The sequence below is a fragment of the Triturus cristatus genome, chromosome 7, assembly GCF_964204655.1.
Source record: "Triturus cristatus chromosome 7, aTriCri1.1, whole genome shotgun sequence".
Classification (NCBI taxonomy): Eukaryota; Metazoa; Chordata; class Amphibia; order Caudata; family Salamandridae; genus Triturus; species Triturus cristatus.
The window spans coordinates 1,691,898,184-1,691,925,449 of record NC_140590.1 but is presented as its reverse complement, the minus strand read 5'-3'; the positions used below and the strand labels follow the sequence as shown (position 1 = coordinate 1,691,925,449).

The window sequence follows — 27,266 nt, the reverse complement described above, 5'->3', positions numbered from 1 at the left end:
AAGATGGAAAATCACTTTTCCACATCTTAAAATCTAGCATTGGCCTTCACAGGTAAACAAGTTAAGTGAGTGGGCATTGGCGAGCACTACATTTGTGCTAGTGGTTGCAGGTGGTGGGCACTGCCGCTCATTTTTGCGGACCCGGACTAATTTTTCAACATCAGACTTTGAATAACTGAAAAACAGAGAAAGACAGAAAAGGGAGAAAGAAGGAGGAAGAGAATGATAGGAAAGAAGTGGCAAAGGGAGAATGAAGGAATGAAAAAGAACCTCATAGAGTGTGATTAGAAGACAGGAAATGCATTGGAGTGGAAAAAAGAGGCATGATGTAGAATCAAGGCTAGGCAGGATTGTTAGTTAGAAGCACCGATAATGGGCTTCTATGACAAATGTAGGTACCTGAAACTATTTGTATTCATTTCTTTATTTCTTTATTTTATCTTACAAATGAATCTGGTGTTTGCTCAACTGGGTGGGCCATCACTGAGGCTGGAGGAGTTGGAAAAGGATCAGAAATGTACCTGCATTGGTGATATTGTGGACACAGCACTGCCTCGAAAGCAGCTGTAGTCCTGGTGAGCTGGAAAGGCTGATTGATGTGCAAGGCCACCTTGTGGGCAGTGAACAAACTGTGCAACCTTTCTGGTCTGAAAAGATACCAGTAGCTCCCAGACAGATTCATGGTACCTCACAGCCTTGAGTTCATTTTCAAAGAAGCACAAGGTCATATTTTCCTTTTAAAGTTAAGGAAAGACTGTATTCATTTTACATTATTATCATCCGGCTGCAGATAGCAGGGTCTGATAATAAGCAGTGCTGAGTCAGATTTAGGACAGAAGCTGGGGCTGGGGGCAGAAAGACCAGATCGGGAGGCCGCTCCTTCTCCTTCTGCACGGCCAGAGCCTGGAACGACATTCCGCTCCACCTCAGACAGATAACATCGCTCCCATCTTCGCAAGAAACCTCCAAACCTGCCTCTTCAACAGACCCCCTCCTTGATGGACTGGAACCTGTGACGCCCCCACCCCCCAGCGCCTTGAGACCCTTACGGGTGAGTAGTCGCGCTTAACAAACACATGATTGGGGCACAAAGGTGAAAAACTGAAGCATTGAGGTATTTAACTCTTAAATAAAAGTCAGTGTTCACTCAATCTTAGAGCTGTGAACAAAATTATGTTTCTGAATGCTTTTAAATAGAAAAAATATGTAATGGAAAGTTACCTTAATGATTAAGTTAACTTTTCATTTCAATTTCTCTCATTTCAAAGTGTTGCATTTACAAACAGCAGTCCCCTTACTCCCAGTGGCCAGTAGACACTGTGCCATACATATAACAGAAAAATTCAGCCTTTTCTCTAAATGAGAAAATTGAAAGTGTAGAAAATGTTCCATATTATGAACTACCTTTTTGCAGATTATTTTCCTGCACTATAAATTTCTGTCCTTTAAAAATAAGATTGTATGTTTGTGGTACACATGTATAGGCGCCACATATGGTGAAAGACATGTCCTGTGCTGCAAGTACATACAACACAGGTTCTCAGTCACCCATACAAATATAACCCATTCATATGCACACATGTTCATACATCCCCAAACACCGCGCTCTCACTAACATACATGGCTGTCCTTTCATACTGCCCTTAGTCATACTATATTGTTCAAACCATTATATATGGCTCTATGGACATTGGGCTTAACCCCTTGTGTGTTCATGACGAGCCCAGCTCGTCATGGAGCACAGTGGAGCTGTGCTCATGACGAGCTGGGCTCGTCATAACAGTCACGCCACTCCCACGCGTAATTGATTCCCCGCCTGTGCGGGAGAATCAATTAGTGGGCGGAGTTGACTGTGCCTCATGACGAGCTGGGCTTGTCATGACCACACCGCCGCCGCCCCCTGCGCCGTAGGGGAATTACCCCCGCGGCGAAGGGGTTAAAGTCAATGAATCTGGCATGGGGTTGTCTGGTAACAATGCTCCAGTTGTGTAGCCTGCAGTAGCTCACAATGAGTTTCACTGATTAGAAGTAGCTCTCACTACAGAAAATGTTGGAGCCCAAGTATTTACCAGTGGTTGAGATTAATTCAAGCATTCCATCCATCACTTATTTGTATACTTCTTGAGATGGTGTCCAGGTTTCCAAGAAAAGGTGAGTAAACAAAATCACCCTATAAGAAAAAGAAAACAAACTTGCAATGACATCATAAATTGAAGCAGAGGATGCCACACCTACCCTGACATTGAAAGGGATTTCGTTCCAGGCAGGTGTGTCACAGCTAAGAGAGGCAATGGCTGAAGTGGGATGACCCAGTGACCCATGCTACAGTCTTTGGTAGGCAGAAGCAAAATGTGAATGATACATGAAAATACCAATAGATGAGGAGGGCTAGCTGAAAGCCCCTCTACGTGTATACATGCATTTTAATTATGATTTTATTTTTGAACATGAGGCTGGCAAAACAGCTAAAGCTGTAGGCCCAAGGACCAGAAAAATAGAGCAATTTTATAAAATAGGTAGCAACAACAAGAACTCTTTCAGATGACATTTTGTGTAGAGCATTAATAAAACAATCTAAAAATGTACAATAGTATAGCAAACATTATTAAACAGTGTGGAAAATAAAAGTATTTGTTTCTCAGTAAATGTCCCTCTCCTGCCATCTAGTGTCCATTATTGATTGTATTGTGCAAGAAGATGGTGTCAGTTTTTAGCAAATCTAAAATATACATTTGCCTAGTAAAGTTTGATCAATTCTAATGCCCACTATTCAAAACTATAACTTCTCATCGTTTGTCCCCTCTTGTGAGTCGGACCAATCGATCAATGTACCTCTTTTCATGGAGCACCACAACCTGACCTGGTAAACACCTTCACCCACCTCGGACTGTAATCTCTTATCACTGACCCCATCCCAGCAAAGTCTGTGAAAGTCCTAAGATTTACCCTGCTGGAGAGTTCCCTTGTAAAGCAGCATGAGATTCCATTTTGGATCACTAGTAAAACATATCAGCTTAAAGCAGTGTATCCTCATTCGACCCAGTAGCGTCCTCCCCAGTATCGGAACGTGTAAATGATTACGCCACACACAGAGCTTCGTATTACATATCTTTAATCTGTATAAATACATTTCTTTCGGCATGCATGCCATCTTCATTATCCATACAACAATGACACACGTGACAATTAAAAAATAAAAATATATATCATAGTTGGGAATTTAAAAAAACACAACTTTAGGAAAAATATCCTAATAATTTATTCCTCAGCGTGTAACTGTTAACTGAACATTCTACATCATGAATTCTATCAACCACACCTAAGCACTCACATCACTGTTCTACGGAGCCCATCAGGAACCAAAAGAGTCCCGTAATTTCTAAATCACAAGACACTACAGAACCCTAGAGGATGAAATTGGAATAATGAATATGTGGCTTCCTATGGAGAAGGTACTCAATCCCCAACAATGTTGGTCACATGGAGGCATATTTGCAGCCATATATACAATTGCTCAGAACAGTGGTATTCGATAAGTCTTCAAGGACTGCATGGTGCCCCTCTGGCAGTAGCCGACTCGGCGATGCGGCGAGCGCAAGGTTAGTGGTTTTATTTATTTTTTTATTTAATTTTACCTAACCCGTCATCTGTGGACTTCTCTCCCCACCAGCCCAGCCCGCTTCACCGCTCTCACCTGTGCCGGCCGCCACTGCATGCCAGAGGTACAGGGCCACTGCACAGAAACAGAAAGAAGCAGAGCGGCCAAAAGTAATCTTTCAGGTTTATGCCCAGCTGGGTCGGGACACTTTGGGCACTAAGCCACAAGAATTTCAATTTACAAACTAAACCAGGGAAGAAAAGGAGCTGAGAAGAAAAGAAACAGGGTATACAGAGATCCCAGGATCATGGTGCAAACACATTTGAGGATAGTGTATTAGAATGTTTCAGTATTACCACAGGAAGAAAAAAAAAATCAAGTGGGTTATGATAATAGAGAGAGAGGTGAGTTTCTTGTCTGAGGCCAACTTTTAAAAAACTGCAGTTTACCATCCATTGAGGAGCTCTTCGCCTCTGCACTGCTGGGGGTGTCCCTCCTGCAAATCTATTATTGCCAACAGAAGGAGCAGATCCCCTCTAGACAGATGAGAACCCAGTGTCATCGCCTCCTCTTCTGACTCCCAGACCTAGTAGGTGGTTTTGGGGTGGTCGACAGGCACGGGCTGGCACAGCACATTGAGCAAAGCCCGGGGAGGCGCGGCTGATAAATGTGCAGATTGAATATGCGCAGTTGTTGCATTGACTAGGTTGTAAACTAAAATCAAACCAGAAATAACCTAGGTGGTACAATCATCACAACATAAAACAGTCAGTCTCCAAGCTACCCAGTGAAATATGCATATTTTTTTATACCAGATGGGCTCCTTAAAGTCACAGTTCTGGCAGCGGGTGACTGCAACAAACCCAACAAATCAATCTGAGCTGATTAAATTAGAACAACCCATGGGGGAGCAGAGAGGTTCTGCTCAGGCAGGAGTCTCTGCTGCTCTGCATATGTTGCATGAGTGTTACTGGTGGCCATTAATTGTGACCTGCCTTATAACTAGGTTCAAGGCTTCCGTCCTGTTCTAGCAGGGAAGGGAGCAGACCATCTTTGTTAGTAGGAGTTAATTAAGAATATGGAAAACAATAGGATGTCAGGAAAATACATTAGGAAACTACACATTGCATGAAAAGTGTGAATTGTTGCTGCTTTTTCAGCCAAATATTTTGATATAGCAATCCCTTAAATATACATTTTGGTAGATTTTTCATGAATTAGAAGTGGTAAAAAATTAAAATTAAAAAAGTAAAAAAATCTCATTTGGATTCATTGTAAAATCATACATTTTGATGTATTGTGTCAGAAATAGCATAATGTTTCACACATAATTTTAATGGCAAAGTTCACATATGTGGTATAAATTTGGGAGCATGCAACATTAGTTTTAATCCAGTTGCCACTGCTGTTTTACGGTGCTTATAAATACTTCACCCACAAACCCAAACTCGGATCCGCGAGCCCCAACAACCAAATGTGCATGTGTGCACTCACTTCCCTGCATGTGTGGCTCAGCGGCTACAGGATGCAGTTGTAAGTAAGGAGTGTGTTTTACTAGGTCGTAGCACACACGCTTTTAGGTCCAGCGTGCTGATGAATGCCAGATTCCAAAGGCGGTGAAGACCCCGTTGGTCTTTCTCCATTTTGCCACCTGGAATAAACATCTGATTTATCTGAAGGTGTGGTGCTTTAAGTGCAAGGAACAACACCAACTCCTGGATTTTTGCCACGTGAATGCAAACTTGTGTCCTTTATCCTAACGCACACTGTAAGCGGTATAGCATTTAGGGGCATATTATCAAGAAACGGTTTTAAAATTATCGCCGCTTTAGCGGCAGAAAACTGCTGCTAAAGCGGCGATAATGAGCTTGATAATATGCCACAGAGAATTCCCATAGAAGCTCATGTTCTGGTGCCAACATGGGCTTCTATTGGAATTCTCTGCAGCATATTATCAAGCCCATTATCGCTGCTTTAGCGGCAGTTTTCTGCCGCTAAAGCGGCGATAATTTTAACGCCGTGCTTGATAATATGCCCCCTGGTGCCGAAGCATTTGAGAGACATTTGTCTTTCTCAAGAGTAAAGCACTGACTGGGCATTGGGGTATTAGGGGCTGCACTGAGTTCTGAGTGTCTCACCCTCATCACCGCCCTGAGCAAGCCTTGGGCTGCTCTGCCTTGAGTTACTTAGAGTTAGAACTAAAGGGCTCTACTTGGTGTTCGGTTTTAAGTCTTATAGTAAGGAAGCCTTGAAGCCTTGAAAGGGAGAAGACATCAACAGTACGTTTCTAACTTGTGAAGCCGGTGTGACGCCACAAAGAGGACCAGGAATCGCCAAATATACTTAAAGGGTTTTATTTTGGATTACCAATCAATGCAGTTTATATGCAAACCAAAGGTAAGTTCAGTAAACACAGCAGTACAGCAGATAAGCTGAACTATCTCAGGAGGTTAGGGCGCAACAGAATGAGATACCAAACTCTGACAGCCACAACAATAAAGAAACAGATTAAAGCAAACAGGTGTTCCAGAAAGAAACTTCACTTCTCTCTGCTAAACATATGTCAATTATAGGATCGGAGTAAAGCACTGACTGGGCATTGAGGTATGAGGGTACTTCAATCAATCAACCAATCAATCAATCATTGTATTTATAAAGTGCACTACATACCCGTGAGGGTCTCAAGGCGCTGGAGGGGGGGGAACGCTGCTACTGTTCGAAGAGCCAGGTCTTGAGAAGTCTCCTGAAGGTTAGGAGGTCTTCGGTCTGCACTGAGTTCTGAGTGTCTCGCCCTCATCACCGCCCTGAGCAAGCCTTGGACTGCTCTGCCTTGAGTTACTTAGAGTTAGAACTAAAGGGCTCTACTTGGTGTTCGGTTTTAAGTCCTATAGTAAGGAGGCCCAGGGAAAGGAGATGTAAACCCCTCCTATTTAATGTGCATTATGTTGTAAGTAATTGTATGAATTGCTGTTGTACTGTTTAGGAGGCTAAAGTCTTAAATAAATGAGTCTATGAACTGAACTAAACACCTCCAATTGTTACAATTGAAGCCCATTGGCCCCTGTTGGCCCCGGGACCCCTGAACATGGTTTTGCAGTGTGGAATTCACTAGGGCTTGTCTTTCCTCAGTGTGGTGAGAGCCCATCCACGCATCCTGGCTGGTTCTGGGCAAAGGTACCTGCAGTGCCGGATTAAGACCGTTGGAGGCTCTAAGCACTTAAAAGATCTTGGCCGCCCCATATATATATATATATATAAAATTAAAAATATAAGCAATAATAAACTGTATAATAGAATTTTATTTTTCAAAATGAAACAAAACTTACAGTAAAATAGAAAATAGTGTTTATTTTTGTATACTACCACTTTATTTATAGGTTGTGCTGCACCATTTCCAGTTTTGCGCCACATATGGTCCATGGTGAAACAGGCAATGGAAAATGTCTCTGGTGCCTGACTGCCCTTGATACCCTAAGCACGTGCTTATTTTGCTTGATGGTTAATCCAGCCCTGGGTAGATGTTGATGTGGGATTCCTTTTGGTGTTTGGTTCAGAGGTCACCACAGTGGTACCTACATAAAAACAAGAAACACAGGGGGATATTCACAAGGAAGTGGCGAAGACAAGCGTTAGCCTTCTTGGCTTAACGCCTCTCACCGCCACTTCGGAAACGCACGGCTGCACCATATTCACAAGGACATGGTGCAGCCTTGCTTTTCCCCCTGCTATGGTGCTAAATTTCACAACTTAGCGTCAACGCAAGCACCCTTGCACCAGAGTGCAAGGGTGTCTGCAAGCAGGGAGGTTTGTGTATGTACAGGAAAGTGTCCTTTCCTGCACATAAATAAACCTAAATTGCCAGTTTGTAACTTACATGCGTGCTGCTTCGTGCAGCACACATGTAAGTTACAAAACGGCATTTTTAAAAAAAGGCTTGTTTATGTACAGGAAGGGACACCTTCCTGTGCATGAACAAACCATGGCTTTTTGCATTTTCCATGTGTGCCGCACAAGGCAGCACACATGGATAAAGCAAAAACGAGGAGAAATAAAGCATTTCTCTTCATATCGCCAACTTAAGACCAGGGTTTTCCTGGTCTTAAGTTTGGCATTAACTCCTATTTACGCTGCCCTTGTGAATAGGGGGCAGCGTAAATATCAATGGGTGTTGCGGTGGAACGCCCACGCAACACCCACTGCACGCCCCTTTCACGCTAAACACAGCGTGAAAGACTATATTTGTCTTCATCCAGAGAAGTGTTGAAAACATCTTTAGATGTAATGTTCGCCTGCTGCAAGGCACACGTATTTCTTTCACATGTGAAAAGATGATTGAGCCTACAAAATATACCACGTAAAGAAACACGAAGGGGCTTATTTATGAGCCCTTGCGTCACTATTGCGCCACCGGTGCGTCACTTTTTGTGACGCACCAGTGGCGTAAAAAGTGAGCCTTGTTGCACCATATTTACAAAGTGATGCATCTACCTAGATGCGTCACTTTGTAAACCCCTGCGTCACATTATACCTGCGTCAGGTATAATGTATTCAGGGGGGGGGCGTTCCCACGTAAGTAAGCCTCGTAAAAGTGACGCAGTGAAATCTACAAGATTTCACTGCGCCACTTCTAGGACGCAAATGCGTCAATATCGTCCGCCTGCCTCATGGCAGGCGTAAGACTGATGCAGGCCCTTTCACATGGGGCTTGCCCCATGTGAAAGGACACATTGCTGGAGTTGCGTCACTTTTGTGACACACTCCAGCAATGCGTCACTTTTGCGCCTACAGATACGTCAGAAATACTGACGTATCTGTAACTCCTTGCAACATGATGCGTCATACTGTAAATATGGCGCATCCAGCATGTCGCAAAGAGGGCACACTGAGAAGTGACGCATTGCTGCTTTCACGCAGCGATGCGTCACTTCTCATAAATGAGGCCCGAAGTTACGTTTAAAGCGTGCACTGTGCACCGATATTCAGCGCATGAAAGATGCTGGATGTCTCACTATAGAGCACAAAAACATTGCACGCACACACTACAAGTCCTGTCGTGTATGGGGTGGTGACTTAGTAGTGTTTAATTCTTCTGTTGTGAGATTTCATCTCTGTATTCGGTTTTGTGCAGCTACTAGAAAGCTTCGCCTATACATGGACCTTCGAGGCACTTCCTACATCGTCTGCTACACACAACATTGTATAATTAGTAATTTGTGCCCTCCCGTCCATAACATAGGGCATGTTATGGACGGGACGTCATGTTACATGCCACGCCCATCTGTCGTTGTGACAGTGATGATACGTTTGCAGGTATCACCATCTTTTTACCTCTCAGGGGTATTTTGTAGCTCTCGTCTGCTCTGGTTCCAGGGGTGGTTTAGCCCTCCTGGGGGTTCGTGACAGTTTTAATCAGACACAACTGATCCTTTCCCATGAGAGACAGCTATTTCTGACTGAAGGCTGCCACTTATATCTAGGGCCCCGTAAATATTTGAGTCTGTGGCCCTGTTGTTTGCTACTTTACTATTGGTGTGCCACATTTGCCACATAATCCTCCATCTACTGCATAATTTGCAGATTCCATCCCCAAAAAACTGTTTCTAGCGCAAATGGGTCAAAAGTGACTAGAAAAGTGATAAAACGTGGTTCCCACAGTGGCACCCCATTCGCTAATGTTATTAATGGCCTTTCAGTTGCTGATTGATATATTTAGGCGCTAAAGTGGCGCTAATTTCTGGTAGGCATGTTCTCGTCTATTGTGCGGCAGGTTTTTTCCTGCCTAATGAGAGCCACTTACGTCAGAGGTGGTATGCGGCAATTCTATTCTGGGTGACGAAAGGCAGGTGAGGTTAGGTGCGGTTTTCTTGGTGGTTGCGGGGGGCAGTTGTGTTGTGTTGTGTGAGATGAGTTTCCGCATATCGTGACTATTTAGAAGCATAGATATCCCGACTCGTCACGGGCTGCATTTTCTTGCAGGACAGGGGGGGGGGAGAGATTACCTGTTTGCTGCTGATGCGCGATGGTGTTCTGATTGATGAGAGGGAGTCCACGGCGCTGTCAGTCTCTGCCCCGGAGAATATTGCGGGGTATAGAGGGTGTGGTGTAGCATCAGAGATGTCGACTTTAGAGCTGCGGAGCTTGGTTCGAGTCTCGGCGTCGGCCCAATATCCTGTGATTTTGGGCAAATTACTTAATCACCCCAGTGCCTACACAGTAGCGGTCCGCGGATGGAGTTCGGTGGGCAGAGAGGCAGGGTGGGGAAATGTAAACACCGGAATATAGATGAACGGAGGTAAGTACACATTTGAATAAATAAAACGAATTTCATTGCGCGCGCTGCATCGCATACTGCCTCACCGAACTCCCTCCACGGACCGCTACTGCCTACCAATAATGAATGTGTCCTTATGTAATGTAACTGGCGTTCATGTAAAGCCTCCAATACCTTCCGGTCCTGTTTTTGTTATATAAAACTGCAAAAAAAAATGAAAAGTTCTCCCAGCTCTATAGGTCCACCCCTCTGCTGGTGGTACAGCCCCTTCACTGGCAGCGTCACTTCTGATTAGTGGGGTGTTCCCACCCGCAAGCCCCTTCCTATGACAGATACATTTTTCTAGAGCCACAAACGTGAAGCTTCTGGTGGACGCCTCAGACATGTCTCGAGCCTGTGAAGAGAACTACTATTGGGCAGAAACACCCAAGAAGTGCTGCCGGAAGTGCAGTGCAGGTGAGCTCAGAATTATTCTTAGCTGTGGTAACTTTTGCTGCGCTGCAGTGGAGCCCAGCATTTCTGTCCTAGACTGTATTGTATTGCAACATTTATGTAGTGTTTACTAACCCTTTGTGGGGCTCTGAAGCCCCCCCCCCCCACACACAGGCAGCGTGCTACACTGTGTAGGGTGTGTGGTTGGAAGGATGTTGTCTTTGGTCTTGCGCAGGAAGAGTTTCCGTGCTGTGCGTAATGACCACCGACCTGTGGTTTTCATGTTATGAGACAAAGCGCCTAGCAGGGTGATGGATGTAGAACGGTGAGAAACAGACGTGAAATGATTGTTTTCTTCAAGCTGCCTGCCTTGAGCCAGTGCGTAATGAAACTTGAGGGAGCCCCCCCTGTAAGGTACATGGAGGAGCCACCCAACCCCCCTACGGGCTCAATCATGAGCTCTCAGGCCAGGGTACTGTGCTGAGGTGACTCCCTGGAGCTCGGGCCCCCCACACCGTGGGCACCACAGTGGCCTATGTTGTGCCACTGCCTTAAGCAGCTCTGCACTTAACCAAGTACTGCACTGGGTTGTCCATTCTGAGATAGTTTGTTTAAAGTTTGCAGTCACAAGCAGGCATAAATAGAGCAGAGACAGGGTGGAGCTACTCGCATGTGCATCTGATGAATGAATGAAGCGATGCGTTAATGAGAGCATGGTCTTTGCACAGTGTCATGAAATAAGTCACCCGGCTTGCTGGTGAAGCAGTGATGTGCCATAGGTGCATTTGCGGCTTCGCAGTCTACGAAGGGAGGGGGCCCCACCCCTTTTTAAGTTGTAAGTTTCGGATTTGTACTTTTCGAGCTCGTCAATGGGTTTTGTCTCTGTTCCAAATATCTCTTCGGAGGCTGGTTGCGTGAAGTGGTGTATTTTTTGCACTTTTCGTTACCGTCTGTTAATGGACTTATTTCCACAGAACCCCGTTAAAACATAATTACACATTTTCAGAAGAGTTTTACAAATGTAATAAGTCTGTAGTAAATGTTTTTAGATTTGGCATAATGTAATAAAGTCAAAGAAACAATTGCAGTCCTAACACTGTTGTGTTGAAAGAGTGGTTACACGTATCCTGTCTGCTCCACGTTAGCCCATTACGCATGCGCTGCAGAAATGCAATTACAGTACGATGCAGTATATACAAATAAAAGATACAATATCTTGCATTTAATTTTTGCACGATAGGCAGAAGCAGATTATTACCACTGACTGTTGCTAGGGAGTGCATGCACTTCTTCCAGGTGCAGCCTGGGAAATTATTACCTGGCTTAGTTACATCATAGCAGTTACTGCTGAGGTCACAGCTACACATAGCTTTAGCTATCTGTAGCCAAGACCAGTTTTCTTTTCAAGCCTTATTGTGTCTAATACATTACAACATATAACTAGACTGGGCTTTTGGTCAGCCATTTCTCATGACTGGATGGCTTTGTGTCCATCTTAATATCCTGCTTCCAATTCAATGGCTTCTCTTCCTATACTTGTGCTTACCCCACCTTGAAGCATTTTGGTGTCACAGTATTTTGATTGGATGATGCATTCCTACTCTGCTGACCTCAGACCCTTCATTGAGCTGCATGTGAGGTACTCTTTTTCTCCATGTCTCTCTCTCTTCCCCTGCTCCCCCTACATCCCATCCTTATCATCCCCGTCTTGCAACCCCCTTTCTCACCCTCACCCACCCTCTGATGCTCCGCAGCCCACAGCGCTTTGAGTGCCACCCACCACAAACATGATGCTGGCGAAGGTCATGTGATTTTTTTTTTAACCATTTTAAGATGGCCGGTCACTACGCATAAGCACACATCTGTGAAACTACATGTCTGGTTTTTACAAATCCCATTCAAAGATGACCTCCCCAGATGTGCCGCAACCAGGGCCATCTTTGGACGGGACTTGTTCAAGTAAAACAAAATGCATATAAAGATGGCTGCGACAACAGTCATCTGTGATAAAACAAGCATTCTTTTGATGAAAGCATACAACTTCTGCCCAATCAAATGCTGTGCTTATATCCACCAACGTGGGAGAGGAGCCGAAGGCTCTCTCTCTCTATAGTACTCTGGAAAGCCCTTTTTGAGGTTGATCACATAACATCTGGCCGCAGCTGCGCTCTCAAGACAGTCTTAAAAAGCATGGACAAAGCCAATAGGTTTCACAGCTGAGATTTAGCTTTGCCAGTAACTGTTTCTCTCTGAACTTGTTTAGTCATGTGATAGCCGTAGAGTCCTCCAGGTAATCGCGGAGTACTACTTCTGTGGTAGTTAAGTACTTCCGATGGCTCTTTGAGGAGTTTTCCATTATAGTCGTTTGATCCCTTGCTAGCTGCTGAGGGTGTTTTTGCTTGTAGTATTTCAGTCTCTCTTCAGGGTAGGGAATGTCAGCATGTCGTCCTTAGCACCCTCTTGGTGGCTTTCAGCGTGGCTACTGGCTGTTTCCATTCCCTCCGTCACTCATTTTTGAATGAAGTTTTTAGTTCTCTAATGGCTTGTAGTTGTTTAGTATTTAGTAATTGTTCAGTACTTCCAGGGACAGCTGTGCCGATTTTTTATTAATAATGTTTACTTGTTCCAGTGCCTGCTTTGGTAGATTTTCTTAGCAGTTGTTGAGGTTCTCTCGTGGTGGCATGGAAGGGTCATTTGGGTCATTTCACCCCTTCTATGGCTTTCAGGACAGGTGATCATCTGTAGTTGTTTTCTCTGCCAGGTAAGTTTTGTCTGAAGATAGTTCATCTCTCTCGTGGCTGACAGGTCAGTTTGTTCATGGTTATTTTTCCCTCATACAGCTGTCAGGGCAGACTTGTCAGAGGTGTTTTGTCCCACTCATGACTGCCAGATTGGTTTGGTCTGCAGTTTCCAGTCCCTCTGATGGCTGGCTGGGTGGTTCGTTGCAAGGTATTTACTTCCATTCATGGATGCTTGGTATTTTTGTTTACGTTTGTAGCTCCCCTGTTGGGTGTCTCTGTACATTTTGACCAGGTTGTCAAGTGCTTCATGTGGTTAGCGAGGTGAAGCAGAGCAGAGCCATGTAAATAACAAGCAGATGCAAATAGGTCTCGCGTTTGTGAGTTAGAGCTATTGACATTGTAAATGGCAATGTTTTTTACCTACACATTTTATTTTTGGAGAGAATGTATGTAGTGTGCAAAATCCCTTGGAAAGGTCCTGCACTTCGTAATAAATATATTGAAAAAGACGCAAAGTGTGGATTGTGTCAACAATTGCTTAGCACGTACCTCATGGGTGAAATGTCGCCACACATGCACACCGTGGTGCTTTACTAATGCAAAACTCATTAATAAAAGTAGTGCTTACAGACTAACTAACGCGATCTGGATCGGAGCATGTGAATCCGAATCCTGGCTTCTCTTTCATTTTCTAGACTATTTAACTCACTCTCCTGCGTCTTGGTTATCCCCCAAACACTGGGAGGCAATGAAGTTTGCCAAGGGGGTGGGGGGCAGGGGGGCTTCGGGTGTACATGAAAATGTATTCATTGCCTAGTTGTCAAAGGTCGCCCGGTGCTATTAGTTAAAAGTGTGCAGATTTCATTAAGCTATTAAGAGTACTTTACTCGCATCTATGAGAAAATCGACATGAGCTAAACAAAATGCCCGAATGCGTGTCAGTTTTGACAGTGTTTTAGACAGTACTGGTTGCTTAGTTTAATTGCATTAATTTTTGTATTTACTCTTTTGCACAGCATCCAAAGTAGGTTACCTAACCCCAAAGCCCCGAGTTCTTAAATGACCCATAGAAGGGAGTGTTTTACAGTTGAGCAAATGTGTCCAAATGTAATTTTGGTAGTGCCATGGAAAGATCAGCCAATAAGGTACACGATGAGCAGGTATTTAACTACACGTTCAAAATGAATGGTATTGGGGCTGTTGTTTGTTTGTACATAACCACCTCTCTGAATGTGTTTATTAACACAGAGATTCATCTACCAGACAGTGATCACAGAGGGGCGACTAAAGCACAGAACAAAATGTATTCATTTATCCTGAGTGTGAAGGCACCCGGAAGGCTTAGGTGCCCGCCCGGAGAGGCTAGGGATACCAGCGCTTCTTCAGACTCTGCCGTGCTCCCCTGCACAAGCAGGGCACAGCTCAGAATCTGCCGCTTCTGCTAAGAATAGGTGAGGGGGATGAGGTTGGGGCATGCTGGAGTTGCCGGCAGATTTCCAGGTTATTTAAAGTGATGATTCTGACGTGAGGCAATGGAGACTGACTTTGTCTGTTTGTCTGTACCAGTCTATTTCTCTACCATCTACCTGGCTCACTGTCATGTATCAATTCATCTCTCTTTGTTAGAGGTGCGCGAGCCAATATATTAATTAACAGATAGAGCCAGCCGGAGACAAGCCAAGCGTATACGAGCCAGTGGGCGAGCCGTGAAAATGATCGGCATGTTAATCATACAGTAAACATGATGTAAATGTGCGATAATGTCTCTTCAGAATTAAAAAAAAGTGCATTTCTTTAGCGCGTCACCTCAGTACACAAGATTATAGCACTGAATTGAGAGGAAGTTACTAAAAGTGCTCGTTTTAAGCATGAGTTAAAACACTGCCGCTCCTCCCACCAGACAACAATGCCATTTGTGAACTAAGAGGTGTCAGTTGCCATGCATACCCCGAATGTTGCCTAGAGTCTTATTATATTTAAAGTAACATTAAAATCTAGTTCATTAAACACGAGAAGCTTTGTACAGCACTCATCTTGAACTCGCATATTTCAAGGTGGCAATACTAAAGATGAAAACGGAAGTGCCGGCAGCAAGAAAACACAAACGGGATTGGGGGGGGGGGTGAGAAGTCACAGACTGAGGGAGAGGGCGGTGGGGTGGGGAGACAGGGAAGAAAATAGTGTTAGGAGTAAAGGGGCCAATAGTCGTGGAAGGATACAATGATGAATGAGGAGGGACTAACAAGCCTCAAACCAGTCGGAAGGCAGCATTTAAGGCAAAAGTCAATGGGCAGAGAGTGGGCGGAGCTTCCACGAAGCTTCCACACTACAGTATATACTGCATGCCTCGCAAAGCGATGGCAGCGCATTCTCGCTGCAACGCTAGGTGAGACCTAAAAAAGGAAGGACTCAGCAAGGGAATCTGTAGAGTTGGGAAAAACAGGAGGAAGTAATGGAGGTAATAGAGAAAATGAAAATACAGTTGAGTTGATAGCAGCAATGAAAACAGAGTGAGAAGAATAAAAAAAGTGCTGTTGACAAAAACAGGAAATAAGATATGAAAACGAAACCTACGGATGTGAAGTGAAAACATTGAGCTGAGCAAGTACAATAAAGAAAATACAAACACTTTTTGAAGGGCCTGTGCATTTAAGTGCTCTTTCAGAGTGATGTCAGGAAGCTGTCCTTGGCATTCAGGTGGGTGTGAATGGAATGTACCATTAGCGGGGAGTGGAGGGGGGGGTACGTGGGAAGCTGAAATGAGACACCAAAAAATGCAGGACGACTTATTTTTAAAATGATTTTAACAAAAGTTTTAAAAAACTTAGCGTCAAGCAAGCAGAATCGAGGTAAAACAGGTCACAGGTGAGGAAGGACGAATTGTAGAGCCCATAAGAAGTGGGCGAAAACCCCTGGTCTTTAAAACTATTTGTTGAAAGACACAAACAGAGAGCTAAAGCCTACATAGCATTTCTGTTCTTTCTTGCTTCACGAGCTATACGTTGCTTCATATAATTCCTTTGGTTGAACATTAGGTATGAGTTTGTGAATAACATTAAACAAAACCTCAGAAGAACCGGAGGAGGATGAAGGGGCCCAGAGTGGTGAGAGACAAAATGTTTATTTCGAAATACAGAAAAGGGGAAAAATCGTTCGATCAGTCACTAAAAATAATTCTCATTGAAATAAACTCACCATTTCTGAGTCTTCATATCTACTTATTTATCTGCCACTTTTTGGTTAGGAATCCCTTCACTAAACAGAAACGGCCGACTCACAAAAAAAGTCATCAATCTCGCCCGTACAAGTACTCCTACGACGGGTACGGAGTTACTACTTCTTCAGTCCAGTGGCGTTGCTGAAAAGTTGTGCAGCCTCATGCTTGCACGTGCACTCTCAGGAACGCCCTTTTCCATATTGTGGGAATGCACCCCACAATTCTTCATTGAGGAAATTCAGTCCAGAATTGCATGCTTTCTAACTTTTTCGTTTTTTTCACACGAAGCAAAAGATTTTTTTTCATGGAAATACCTCTCTCTCCAAGCCCCCACAAACTCATTAGGGGTTTCCCTTCCCTTTGTCTTTCTGGAAAGAGACTCAACCAGCCTTTTGTGGGAGTACATTTCTGGACATTTCCAGGGTGGGAACGGTGGGGGAGGAGTTAATGAATGCCAACACACTAACAGGTCAAAAGGTAAACCAGGCGAAGATCTGCCCATTCTCCACCCATTGTGTCGAGTTTACTACTGTGTAATTGTTTGCAGACTTTGGGATCGATTACAATGCGGCCTGTATAGGCTCCGACCTGCGGTCCTGTGGCCAGTCAGAAGCCGGCCAGTTATCTCAAGGGCGGGCCTCTCCGGCCTTGAGATTACAATGCATGCTTTCCGACATGGTTTCTATGCAGGCCTGTCCGACATGGAAACCATGTTGAAACGTGCTTTTGGAGGCCCCCAGCAGGTCCCCCTTTGGTGCACGGCATCCAGTTGGAAGCCGAGGGGGCACCTTTGGTGTCCCCCTGTTGATACCTGCACCATATGGCAGGCACCTTAAGGTGTCAGCCACGCGGTACAGGGATGAACTGAACCTCCCTTTTCTTAATGGGAGCTTGTGTTAAGGCCGGTTTACGGCCGTAACACAAGCTTCCATTGAGAAAAGTGTGAATGCGACCGAACAGTATTCAATCGCATTCTAATGGGCCCGTCGAAACCGCCGACCGGGTGTCAGTCGGTCCCAGGACTGAGTCGGTGTCGGGCGGAAGCAATTCCGCCTGACATCGAAATAAGCCCCATAGTGTACAATCAAGCAGCAGGCAGTGCATTTCAGCCCAATATGAATCCTTTTGTCGATACTGGACAGGCGTAAATCTGCCCATTTTTGGCAAAAATGTTTTGGTAAATCCCGTCCATACTACTAATTGCATGAATGCTTAACAGTTCGATTGCTTTATTTAAATAATTTTGTTTGTATGCTAGTCCGATGTGAAATATTAAATATTGACATGCATTACAAAGAAGCCTGCAATATCTCCATAAAACCGTTTACTATAATTTCCTTATTACACACTAGTTGTGACATTACTATGCATCTGTAATAAGAACATTGTTTAGTTTCTCTACTGTAGTGATGTATTACTGATGATTTATGGCATCACAAAGCCTTCTGCCAAGGCCAGCAGAGAATCTAAAAGGCCCTCACTGAACAGAATCACCACTAAGGGCCTGATTCTGATGCGGTTAGGAAAGCATTCCCACCTAGGACCCGATTACGATGCGGTCAGGAAGGCCTCTTAACAGAATTTGCTCCTTCTAAATTGGATTGAGAATGTGTTTTCCCAACCGAGGGCCCAATTACGATGCGGTTGGGAACAAATGCTCCCATTGAAGCCAATGGGAGTCCAACCAAATCGTATCTGGAAACATTTGGATGCATCGTACTCAGTCGGTGGGACTCTCCTGATCCGAGTGGGTCGGAAACCATTTCCAAACCGATTCTGTCAGGAAGCTTTCCAAACCGCATCAGAATCAGGCCCTCAGGGTCAAACTAAAACAGGGCGAGCTAGCTTTTCAGGTCTTTCTGCTGGCCGTTTCCTTGGAACTTCACTTTCATTAACAGATAAAGAGGCACTTGTGTTAACATGATTCTGTATTGCAATGCTGAGGTTCACGACAAAAATAGAAGGACTTTATCTCCAGGTTACCACACCTCCTAACCCACAGTGGCTGCAAAGTGGCGTATATTAACCTGCTTACCAAATGTGTTTGCAACAAGTTACAAGCCGCACATTGACATGTTTATTTTAAGAATCCACATTAAGTCAACACACTTGTGGCAGAACGGATGTCTTTCTATAACAGGGCCATGAATTTTAAAGAAGGTTTTGAGAAGGGTGATGGCGTGTGTTATCACATATTATGAGGAATAAAATGCCCCATTCTGTATGTAAAGAGGATATTGCATATTGCCTCGGAGGTCAGTTCACTTTTACAAATAAAAAACCTTCTACCTACACTGCCGCAGAACTCCTTTAAGCCATGCAATATCATTATAATAATGTACAGTAAGGGGGTACTTTATCCCATATAATAGTTTGACTGGTACGGTACAAATAATTGTTGATTGTTTGTAACTTCTTTCATCTCAAAAGTAAAATACGTGGAACTAGTCTGTATGCCATCTGGGGCTGCACAGATCAGTTTTAAAATGTTCAGCTTTCCTGTTAATAGCATCTTTTCTCTCTACCGCTTCCAGCCGGGACGGTGCCAGATATGTTGTGTGCCGAGATATTTTATAATATTGGACCTACTCTTGTGAAATGTGAAAGGACTTGCTAGCCATTGGTGGGGTTTCTTTAGTGTTCATGTTTTATAGCTCACATCCACTGAATTTCACTGAGTGAACACACTGCTCAGGGCCCCTAGTTGACTAATGATTTTTTTTCATAGGGGAGTACATGCAGAAGGACTGCACGGCTACGGAAGAGACGGTCTGTCATCCATGCAGAGACAACGAATATATGGACCACAGAAACCATATGGTTAATTGCCGGGCTTGCTCTGTCTGTGATGGTAAGTCATAACGTTTCATAAAATTGTTGTCTCCGAAGACTTTGCAAATAGTGTCTTATCTGCAAACTGCCCCCCCCATGACTTTATTTATTGATTCATGACTATTGTAGATCTCTGCATGCCTCCTTCAGCTGTAGAGTGCTGACAGTCTAGAAGGTGAAAGCCAGCCTTAGTGACTTGGGGGACTCATTAGTATTGGACCAGTGAGGTAGATCCTTGGGCCAGTTTCCTTCAGCCATGACCCCTATCCTGCCCATAGCACGGTTGTATACAACTTTGAGACGTTCTGTTTTCACCTGTTGTCTGAGCCTTGTGTAGCCGGGTGAAGCTCTTAGGTTTGGGTTCAGGACTTTCCTCATCCAACAACTTTGAACTCACTAGGATCAACCTCTCTGAGTAGTTTGATGTTTGAAGGATCTTTGGGTGGGGAAGGGAACAGCCGTTCCTGATTAGCGAACAACTGGGGCTACTGTTTGTAATATTGGGGGGCTACAGTCTGCTTAAGACCTCTTATGCACTACTTTTTGTGGACAATGCAGATTGCCCTAAACTTAATTCTTCCTTCCTCCTCAAGACAGTGAGCACTTTCAGTGGGGTCGGATGTGGTCACGGTTGCACAGGTGAACCAGGATTGAAGCTGATCAGCGCCCATAAGTCTCTTTGAGGGCTTGCAAAGAGTGTTGGTGCATTTCAGGATTTTTTAAACTTCCACTGCATATTCACAAACAAATCAAATTCTTCATATGAACAATCCCCTAAAGGACTTCCTAAGAGTGATACCAATCATAACATTTTATTAGAAGTCAATTTACAGGTTCATCTTTCCTTAAACATTATGCTGGAGCACTTTACAGAGAATTGATCCTGTATTCAGAATATTTTATTGAGTTTTGATCAAATACAACTAAACGATAGACAACACATAAAATATTATGATTAAGCAATAATACCTAGATAACATTGTATATCATAATCAAAATCATAGAACAAATTATCTTAGGTAATGAGAAAATACATAATCAAAAGATACCAAAAGGGAGGATAGAAGGAGGGGGAAGGAGGGAACAAATATAACAATTAACGTATAAGATGCAAACAGAGCTACTATATGCCATAATAAGACTAATCATATTAAGTTCAAATCTGAATTGAAATTATTAATACAGCATTAAATGGATAAATATGCATCAACAGGTAACCAAAAAGATTGATAAGAGAAAAAATTATGAGTGATCCCATTCATAGATAATTGAGCACCTCTCCTGGAAAAAATAACCCATGACCACCACGCATTAACAGATAATACAGAAACATCTTTTCAACAAAAAGTAATGGATTTTAAAGCAGCCGAAATAAGAAAATTGAAAAGTTTACTCTCTAAATCATGTATATTTTGTGGAAGAATAGCAGATTTACAAATTATTAACTGATAGGAAAGATCAATTTGAAATTTAAAAATCTTCTTTATGATATCCCAAACTTCAGACCAAAATTTAAAAACCAAAGGACAATCAAAAAGCATATGTTGTAGTGAACCAGGGTGTGATTTACAATGCCAACAATCAGGGGAGGGGAGAAGTTTAGCTTGGAACAAACGTGATGGAGTCCATAAACGATTATAGAGGATATAAGAATTAGTTTGGTAGATTGAAACAGGTAACCACCCAGATATACTATTAAGCCAAATATCTTTCCATGTGTTAGCGGACAAGGAAAGTGAAAGTTCATTATTCCAAAAAGTGGAAATCATCTCTATATTGCTACCTAGAGCATCAGATAATTTTTTATATAAAATAGAAACCCCATGAGATGATTTTGAAACTGTTTGAATATAAATTGGTAAGTCAGCTGAAACATTAGAAGGGATGGCATTAGGAAAGGAGTCTAAAATTGAATTGCACAAATATTGATACTTAATAAAGTCAGATTTAAATAAACCAAAACTTGTTTGCAATGTTTCAAAAGAAATAAACGTGTTATTGGAATAGACATCTTTAAGATAAAAAATGCCAGCCTTAATCCATGAAAACCAGAAATTAACATTCCTGTTCAATTTAATAACATTACTATACCATAATGATAATTCAACAGTGTTGTTCATGGGAAAAAGACAAATTAAGTCAAGATCATTAAATAACATTTTAGTGGATTTAATAATAACTGACTTTTGAATAAATGGAGCATTGTTATGCATGGACACCAACATAGGTAATGGAAATGGATTCGTAATTGATTTCTCAATACGGAGCCACGTAGGAGAATTATTTAAAAAGGAGCAATTAAACCATAGTGAACTTTGTTTTAAAATAAAAGCTTTATGATAAAGAAAAAAGTCCGGGATACCAAATCCAGCATTACGTTTAGGAACTTTTAATTTTTTATAAGTAATACGAGGAGGTTTGTTGTTCCATAAAATCTTTGACAGAAGTTTATCAACATCTTTATAAAACTTTAATGGAAATTGAGGAGGAACCATGGCAAGGGTATAGAATATTTTAGGAGCTATAGTCATTTTAAGAGAATCCATCCTACCCCACCATGAAAGATGTAATGCTGACCATTTAGACGTTTTGTCTTTAATATAGTTTAGGATAAAATCACAATTTAGATTGATTGTCGATTGTATGAGGAAAATAAAATTCCAAGATATTTTAACTTATTCTTTTGCCAAATAATTTCCTGCATGGGAAGCATATCAGGAGGGCAATAAACATTTAAGGGAAATAACTCTGTTTTGTTAGTATTTAAAGTGTATCCAGAAACTGCAGAATACTTTGTTATAATATCCACTAATGATGGAAAAGAAGATATAGGGTCACTAATAAATAAAACCACATCATCCGCATAGGCAAGGGTTTTAACAGTGACATCCTTAATAATGATTCCTTTAATATGGTCACAATTTCTGATTAGGTTAAGAAAAGGTTCAATGCCAATGAAAAATAAGAGAGGAGAAAGAGGACATCCTTGTCTTGTACCTCTAAAAAGTGAAAATTGAGTTGAAACTTGGCCATTAATAAATAGACGAGCAGTAGGGGCAAAATATAAAGCTGAAATCATGCGAATAAAGGTATCTCCAAAATTAAATGAGGACAATGTATGGAATAAAAATTGCCAATGGAGTTTATCGAATGCCTTTTCAGCATCTAAGGCTAAAATTCCAGATGGCACCGATAAAGTAGGACTTTGTTCAATAATATGTAGCAAAGTTCTTGTATTATTAGCAGAGTATCTATTCTTCATAAAACCAGATTGGTCAGGGTGTATAATAGAATCTAATATGGGGCCCAATCTAGTAGCAAGTATTTTAGCATATAATTTACAGTCTTGGTTAATTAAAGATATAGGACGATAATTAGACACTCTGGTGGGATCTTTATCTGGTTTTGGAAGTACTATAATTAAAACTTCTGTAAAAGAATCAGAAGTAGTTCCAGTGGATCCAAAAAATGTAAAAAATTGGTGCAAAAATGGTAAAAGGTGTGACTGAAATTCTTTATAGAATTCCGCAGGGATCCCATCAGGACCTGGAGATTTGTTCTTTTTAAGAGATTTTATGGCTGATAGGATTTCATCTTTGGTAATAGGTGCATCAAGTCTAATTTTATTAGATTGTGAAATCTTGGGTAATTTACAAGGTTTTAAAAAGGAGTCCATTAAGGAAATCTCCAGAAAATCTGGTTTATTATATAATGCCGAATAGAAATTCATAAATTCATTAACAATTTCATTGTGAGAGAGAGCAATATTACCATGAGGACCAAGAATTGAGTTGATTTGAGTTTTATCTTTTTTTATGCGCAAATAATTAGCTAATAATTTACCGGATCTATTGGCATTAAAACTAGATCTGGCTTTAGCATTAGAAATTTGAATACCTGCTCTTTTACTAAGGATTGAATTAAATTCATAACGCAATTTTTGTAGTTTAAATTTATATTGAGGATTGTTGGATGTAATAAAAAGTCGTTCAAATTTCGCAATTTGTTTTTGTACGTTTTTCACAGTAGCATGAAAGGTTTTATTTTCATGAGCCATAATAGATATTGTTACGCCCCTAATATAAGCTTTGAAAGCATCCCATCTATTTATCATAGAAGTAGACCCTTCAGGATTAAGTATAAAATATTCTTGAATAGCAGATAAAAGTTTGGGCTTGTTATACTCATTCAGAATTATACCAGTGTTCATTCGCCATCTAGATTGTTTAGTATAAGTTGACTCCAAGTTCAAAACCAAAGAAATCATCGCGTGATCTGCAATATCAATGTTACCAATATTAGGAGCAGTTACTGAACTAATTAGGTGCCTGGAAACCAATAAACAATCAATTCTCGAATGGGAATTATGAGGGTTTGAAAAGAATGTGTAAAATTTTTCTGTAGGAAAGTGTAACCTCCAAATGTCAACTAATTTAGTGGCTTGAATAAATGATTTGAAAGCAAAATATACCTTAGAAGGGCGAAACTTAGTAAGAGATGATCTATCTAATAAAGGGTCAAAGATAACATTAAAATCACCTCCGACAATTAAAGGGACATTACCAATGTTTAGAACCTCTGTTGTAAGATTAGACCAAAAAATAGGATCAACTGCGGTAGGAACATAAACATTTAGTAAAAATAGAACTGAGTCATGAACTTTAATTTTAACGAGGATATATCTACCATCCTTATCAGAAGATTTACTCAAAATTTGACAGTGTAGCTTTTTTGCAAAGAGAATAGCTACACCATTTTTTTTACCATTGGCAGGAGAAGAGACAATAGCATCTACCCATTTCTTCTGCATATAATCTAAAATGTTATCATCTATTTGAGTCTCTTGTATAAAACAAACATCAGCTTTGCAACTACCTAGGTAATCTTAAAACTTTTGTACGTTTAACTGGATGGCGCAATCCTTTAACATTTAATGAAATTACTTTAATATCATGGATATTAGCTATAACAGAAGAAAGGAGAAAAGAGTACAAGAAGTGAAAGATAAAAGAGGATCAAGAAAATGAGAAACAGGTAGCTCCATAGAAAGAAGAAGGAAAGGAAAAAATGAAAAAACATGGAAAAAACGACAAACAGAAGACATAAATGTGAAATGTGAAACGCACACACGCTGTACAAGCATGACCGAAACCGCTGGAGCCCAATAAAGAGAATTTTCAGAAAAGTGTCAGAAAGAAAAAACATAACCGGCAAAAATCAAGTAGCAGAGTCATTGGTATCCATAGAAAGCAGAGACTGCTGATCCAAAAAATGCTTTAAATCTTCTGGACGTTGAAAAGATTTCAAAAAATTATCCTTCCAAATGCGCATCGTCGATGGATCAAAAAGACCATATTTATAGCCTAAACTGCAAAGTTGCGGGCGAAGAGCAGTGAATTCTTTGCGAGTTGAAACTGTTTCTTTGGCATAGTCTTGATGAATAAATATTTTATTCCCATTAACCATCAATGAAGGGATTTCTCTAGCTGCTTTTCTTATTAGAACCAAATGGTGGTGTCGAAGAACTTTAATAATCATTTGTCGCGGTTTTGAGTGCTGAGGGTTCCTATGTGAGGGGGTCCTGTGGGCTTTATCAATTTCAAACTTTTCTGAGAATTTAATTTGTAGAAGACCAGGTAATAATTTCTCCAAATATAGTCTACAGTTATCCCCTCAACATTTTCAGGAAGATTAAATATGCGTAAATTATATTGTCTGTTACGATTCTCCAAATCCAATAATGTTGAGCACATAGGAGAAATTTTTGCCACCAGTGGAGTAAATGAGTCAAGTTTAATCTTATTATCGTTTATTTTGATGGAATTATCTGATATTTTCATTGACAGGCTGGCCATATCTTTACGCACATTTTTTACTTCAGATGCAATGGAATCTGTATTGACTCGAAGTGCCTGAATTTCCTCCAATATTAAAGACAGCGAAGGTTCAGAAGACTCCACTACTTTTGATTTAGCAGGAGGAGAAATTTGCTGCCTCCTTTTATTGACAGAACTCTTATTTTCCATTTTAAAGTAAAAAAGAGTCAAAAATATAATTGCAGACACAAAATAGCGAAGGAGGAAATGAAAGCTGTGGAAAACACCAAGGAATGACTGGTGCAGCAGCTAAAATGGGCTGGGGGAGTGGTTAGGCCCAAGCCAGGCCCTTTCCTACAAGCTTGCTCCGCCCCCTTGACTGAAAGCCTGGCTGTACCTGAATGCTGTGCAGGGAGCAGGAACCAGGCAGTGAAAAAACCCACTTACGCCGTGCGAAAACTATTGAAATTGCTCCACAGTGCAGGTAAGACCTTCAGAAACACAGCGACCTCCTCCAGGGCACTTTTCTGACAGAAATCGGCGTTTTAAGGATAAAAACGGGCCGAAAACAGGCGTAGACTCTCACGCGGCGGCCATCTTGGATCGCGCGCTCGCGCGTCTCCACAGAGAATTGATCCTAACCTCATAGTAAACGCTGTCTGTTCGATATGCACACAGAGGTCTATTTTCTTTCTACTGCAGGGTGCCTCCATAGACAAGTGGAAGGGTATTGACAAGTGGCTTTTAGTGTATGGTGGATGTTGAAAATAAGCTCGGAACACACAGAATGAGGTTGTTCTGATATTTAATCCGGTATACGAATCAGAAGGCATCAACAGACTCCGTTCATCACGATCCCCAGCTCAAGTCTGAACCTTCCCTCACTAACATTCTACATGACATCTCCATGTTCTAGAATAACATTACACAAGATTACAACACATCCCCCCTACTTAGAGAAAAACAATAAACACAATATACAAAGAACATTTCCCTAAACAAAATACAAGAAATAGAAAATAAAATTAAAAGAACAATAAAATGACATTCACAACTGCTGAAATAGCGTAATTAGGATCTACCCTCCAAAGAGAAACAACTCAGAGCCACAATCACTGTAACTCATAATCACAAAATCTCCTTGGCATGTGTTTCTCTCTTGAAGGACGCACACCAAACGGCATTGCACTCCCACTCTTAGGAATCCCACTACAAGATTCCGCATCTTTAACACAAACACCCTCTCCTACATCATCTCTGCATGTACTGCCATGATGCTTCACCAATCTAGACATGCTCCACATAGCACCAGAATCTACTCTTACTACATTTTTCCTGACAGTCACAATGGTAAAGGGGCCAAGGAAAGAAGACTCTCCCTTCAAACAATGCCTAGGATTCTTCACTAACACCTTGTCCCCAACATTCCACTTTCTGCACTTAACTCTCATTCTCTGATCATAATCAGCCTTATACTTGTGCTGATAGTCTAGGACTTTACTACGACAGTCCTCTCTGCTCACCACAGGCCCAGAAGACACAGGCAACCAAAAAGGATTAAGTTTCGATGTGGCTTTCCTGCCCCTCAAGACTTCAAACGGCGAAACCTGAGTGACCGCATTAGGTGTAGTACGATGCGCCCACCACATGTCCCTCAATACCCCACTGAACGAAACCTTCAAAGACAATGCCCTTTGAGCACAATCCTTCACCATCCTGTTCATCCTCTCAGACAATCCATTAGCCTGTGGAGCATACAAAGCTGTCTTCTGATGCACAATACCATGATCCCTGAGAAACTCCACCATCTCATGGGACACAAATTGCACACCATTGTCCGTGACAAGAAATTCTGGAAACCCCTCCAATGAGAATACATCTTTCAAAAAGTCAATAACCACCTTCGTGGTCACAGAACTCACACACTTGGTAACCACCCACTTAGAAGTATAATCTACCAGCAAAATAACAAAACGTTCATAAGATGGTAACAATTCAAAAGGGCCCACAATGTCCAAACCCAACTTTGACCAAACCACATCCGGAACCAAAACAGGAGACAAGGGAGCTTTGTTAACAACATGTGACTTATCACTAATGGCACAGGAGACACAATCTCTCACCACCTCCTCAACCTTGCGATCCATCCCTGGCCACCAGTATCGCTCTCTCACTCTAGCCTTCGTAAGACTCCGTCCCAAATGGCCTTCATGGCCCGTGTTAACAATCCTCTCCCTAAACTCAACTGGAGGAATCACCCTCTCACCTCTCATGAGATTACCCCCAGTAAAAGACAAATCATCTCTAACCTGCCAATAAGCTCTCATATCTGAATCCAAGATTTTATAGTCAGGCCAAC

General features: G+C 42.0%; 1 protein-coding gene across 1 annotated transcript in view; it reads left to right on the top strand.

Annotated features, from left to right (window-relative positions):
• Positions 1–10,206: 10,206 nt before the first annotated feature.
• Positions 10,207–27,266, top strand: part of LOC146812772 (uncharacterized) — a 159,637-nt gene continuing 142,577 nt past the window's right edge. The window contains exons 1-2 of the mRNA XM_085619883.1: positions 10,207–10,325; positions 18,988–19,110. Of these exons, the coding sequence (XP_085476009.1) occupies positions 10,253–10,325; positions 18,988–19,110 (196 nt within the window). The 5' untranslated portion in view covers positions 10,207–10,252. The remainder of the gene's footprint in view (positions 10,326–18,987; positions 19,111–27,266) is intronic.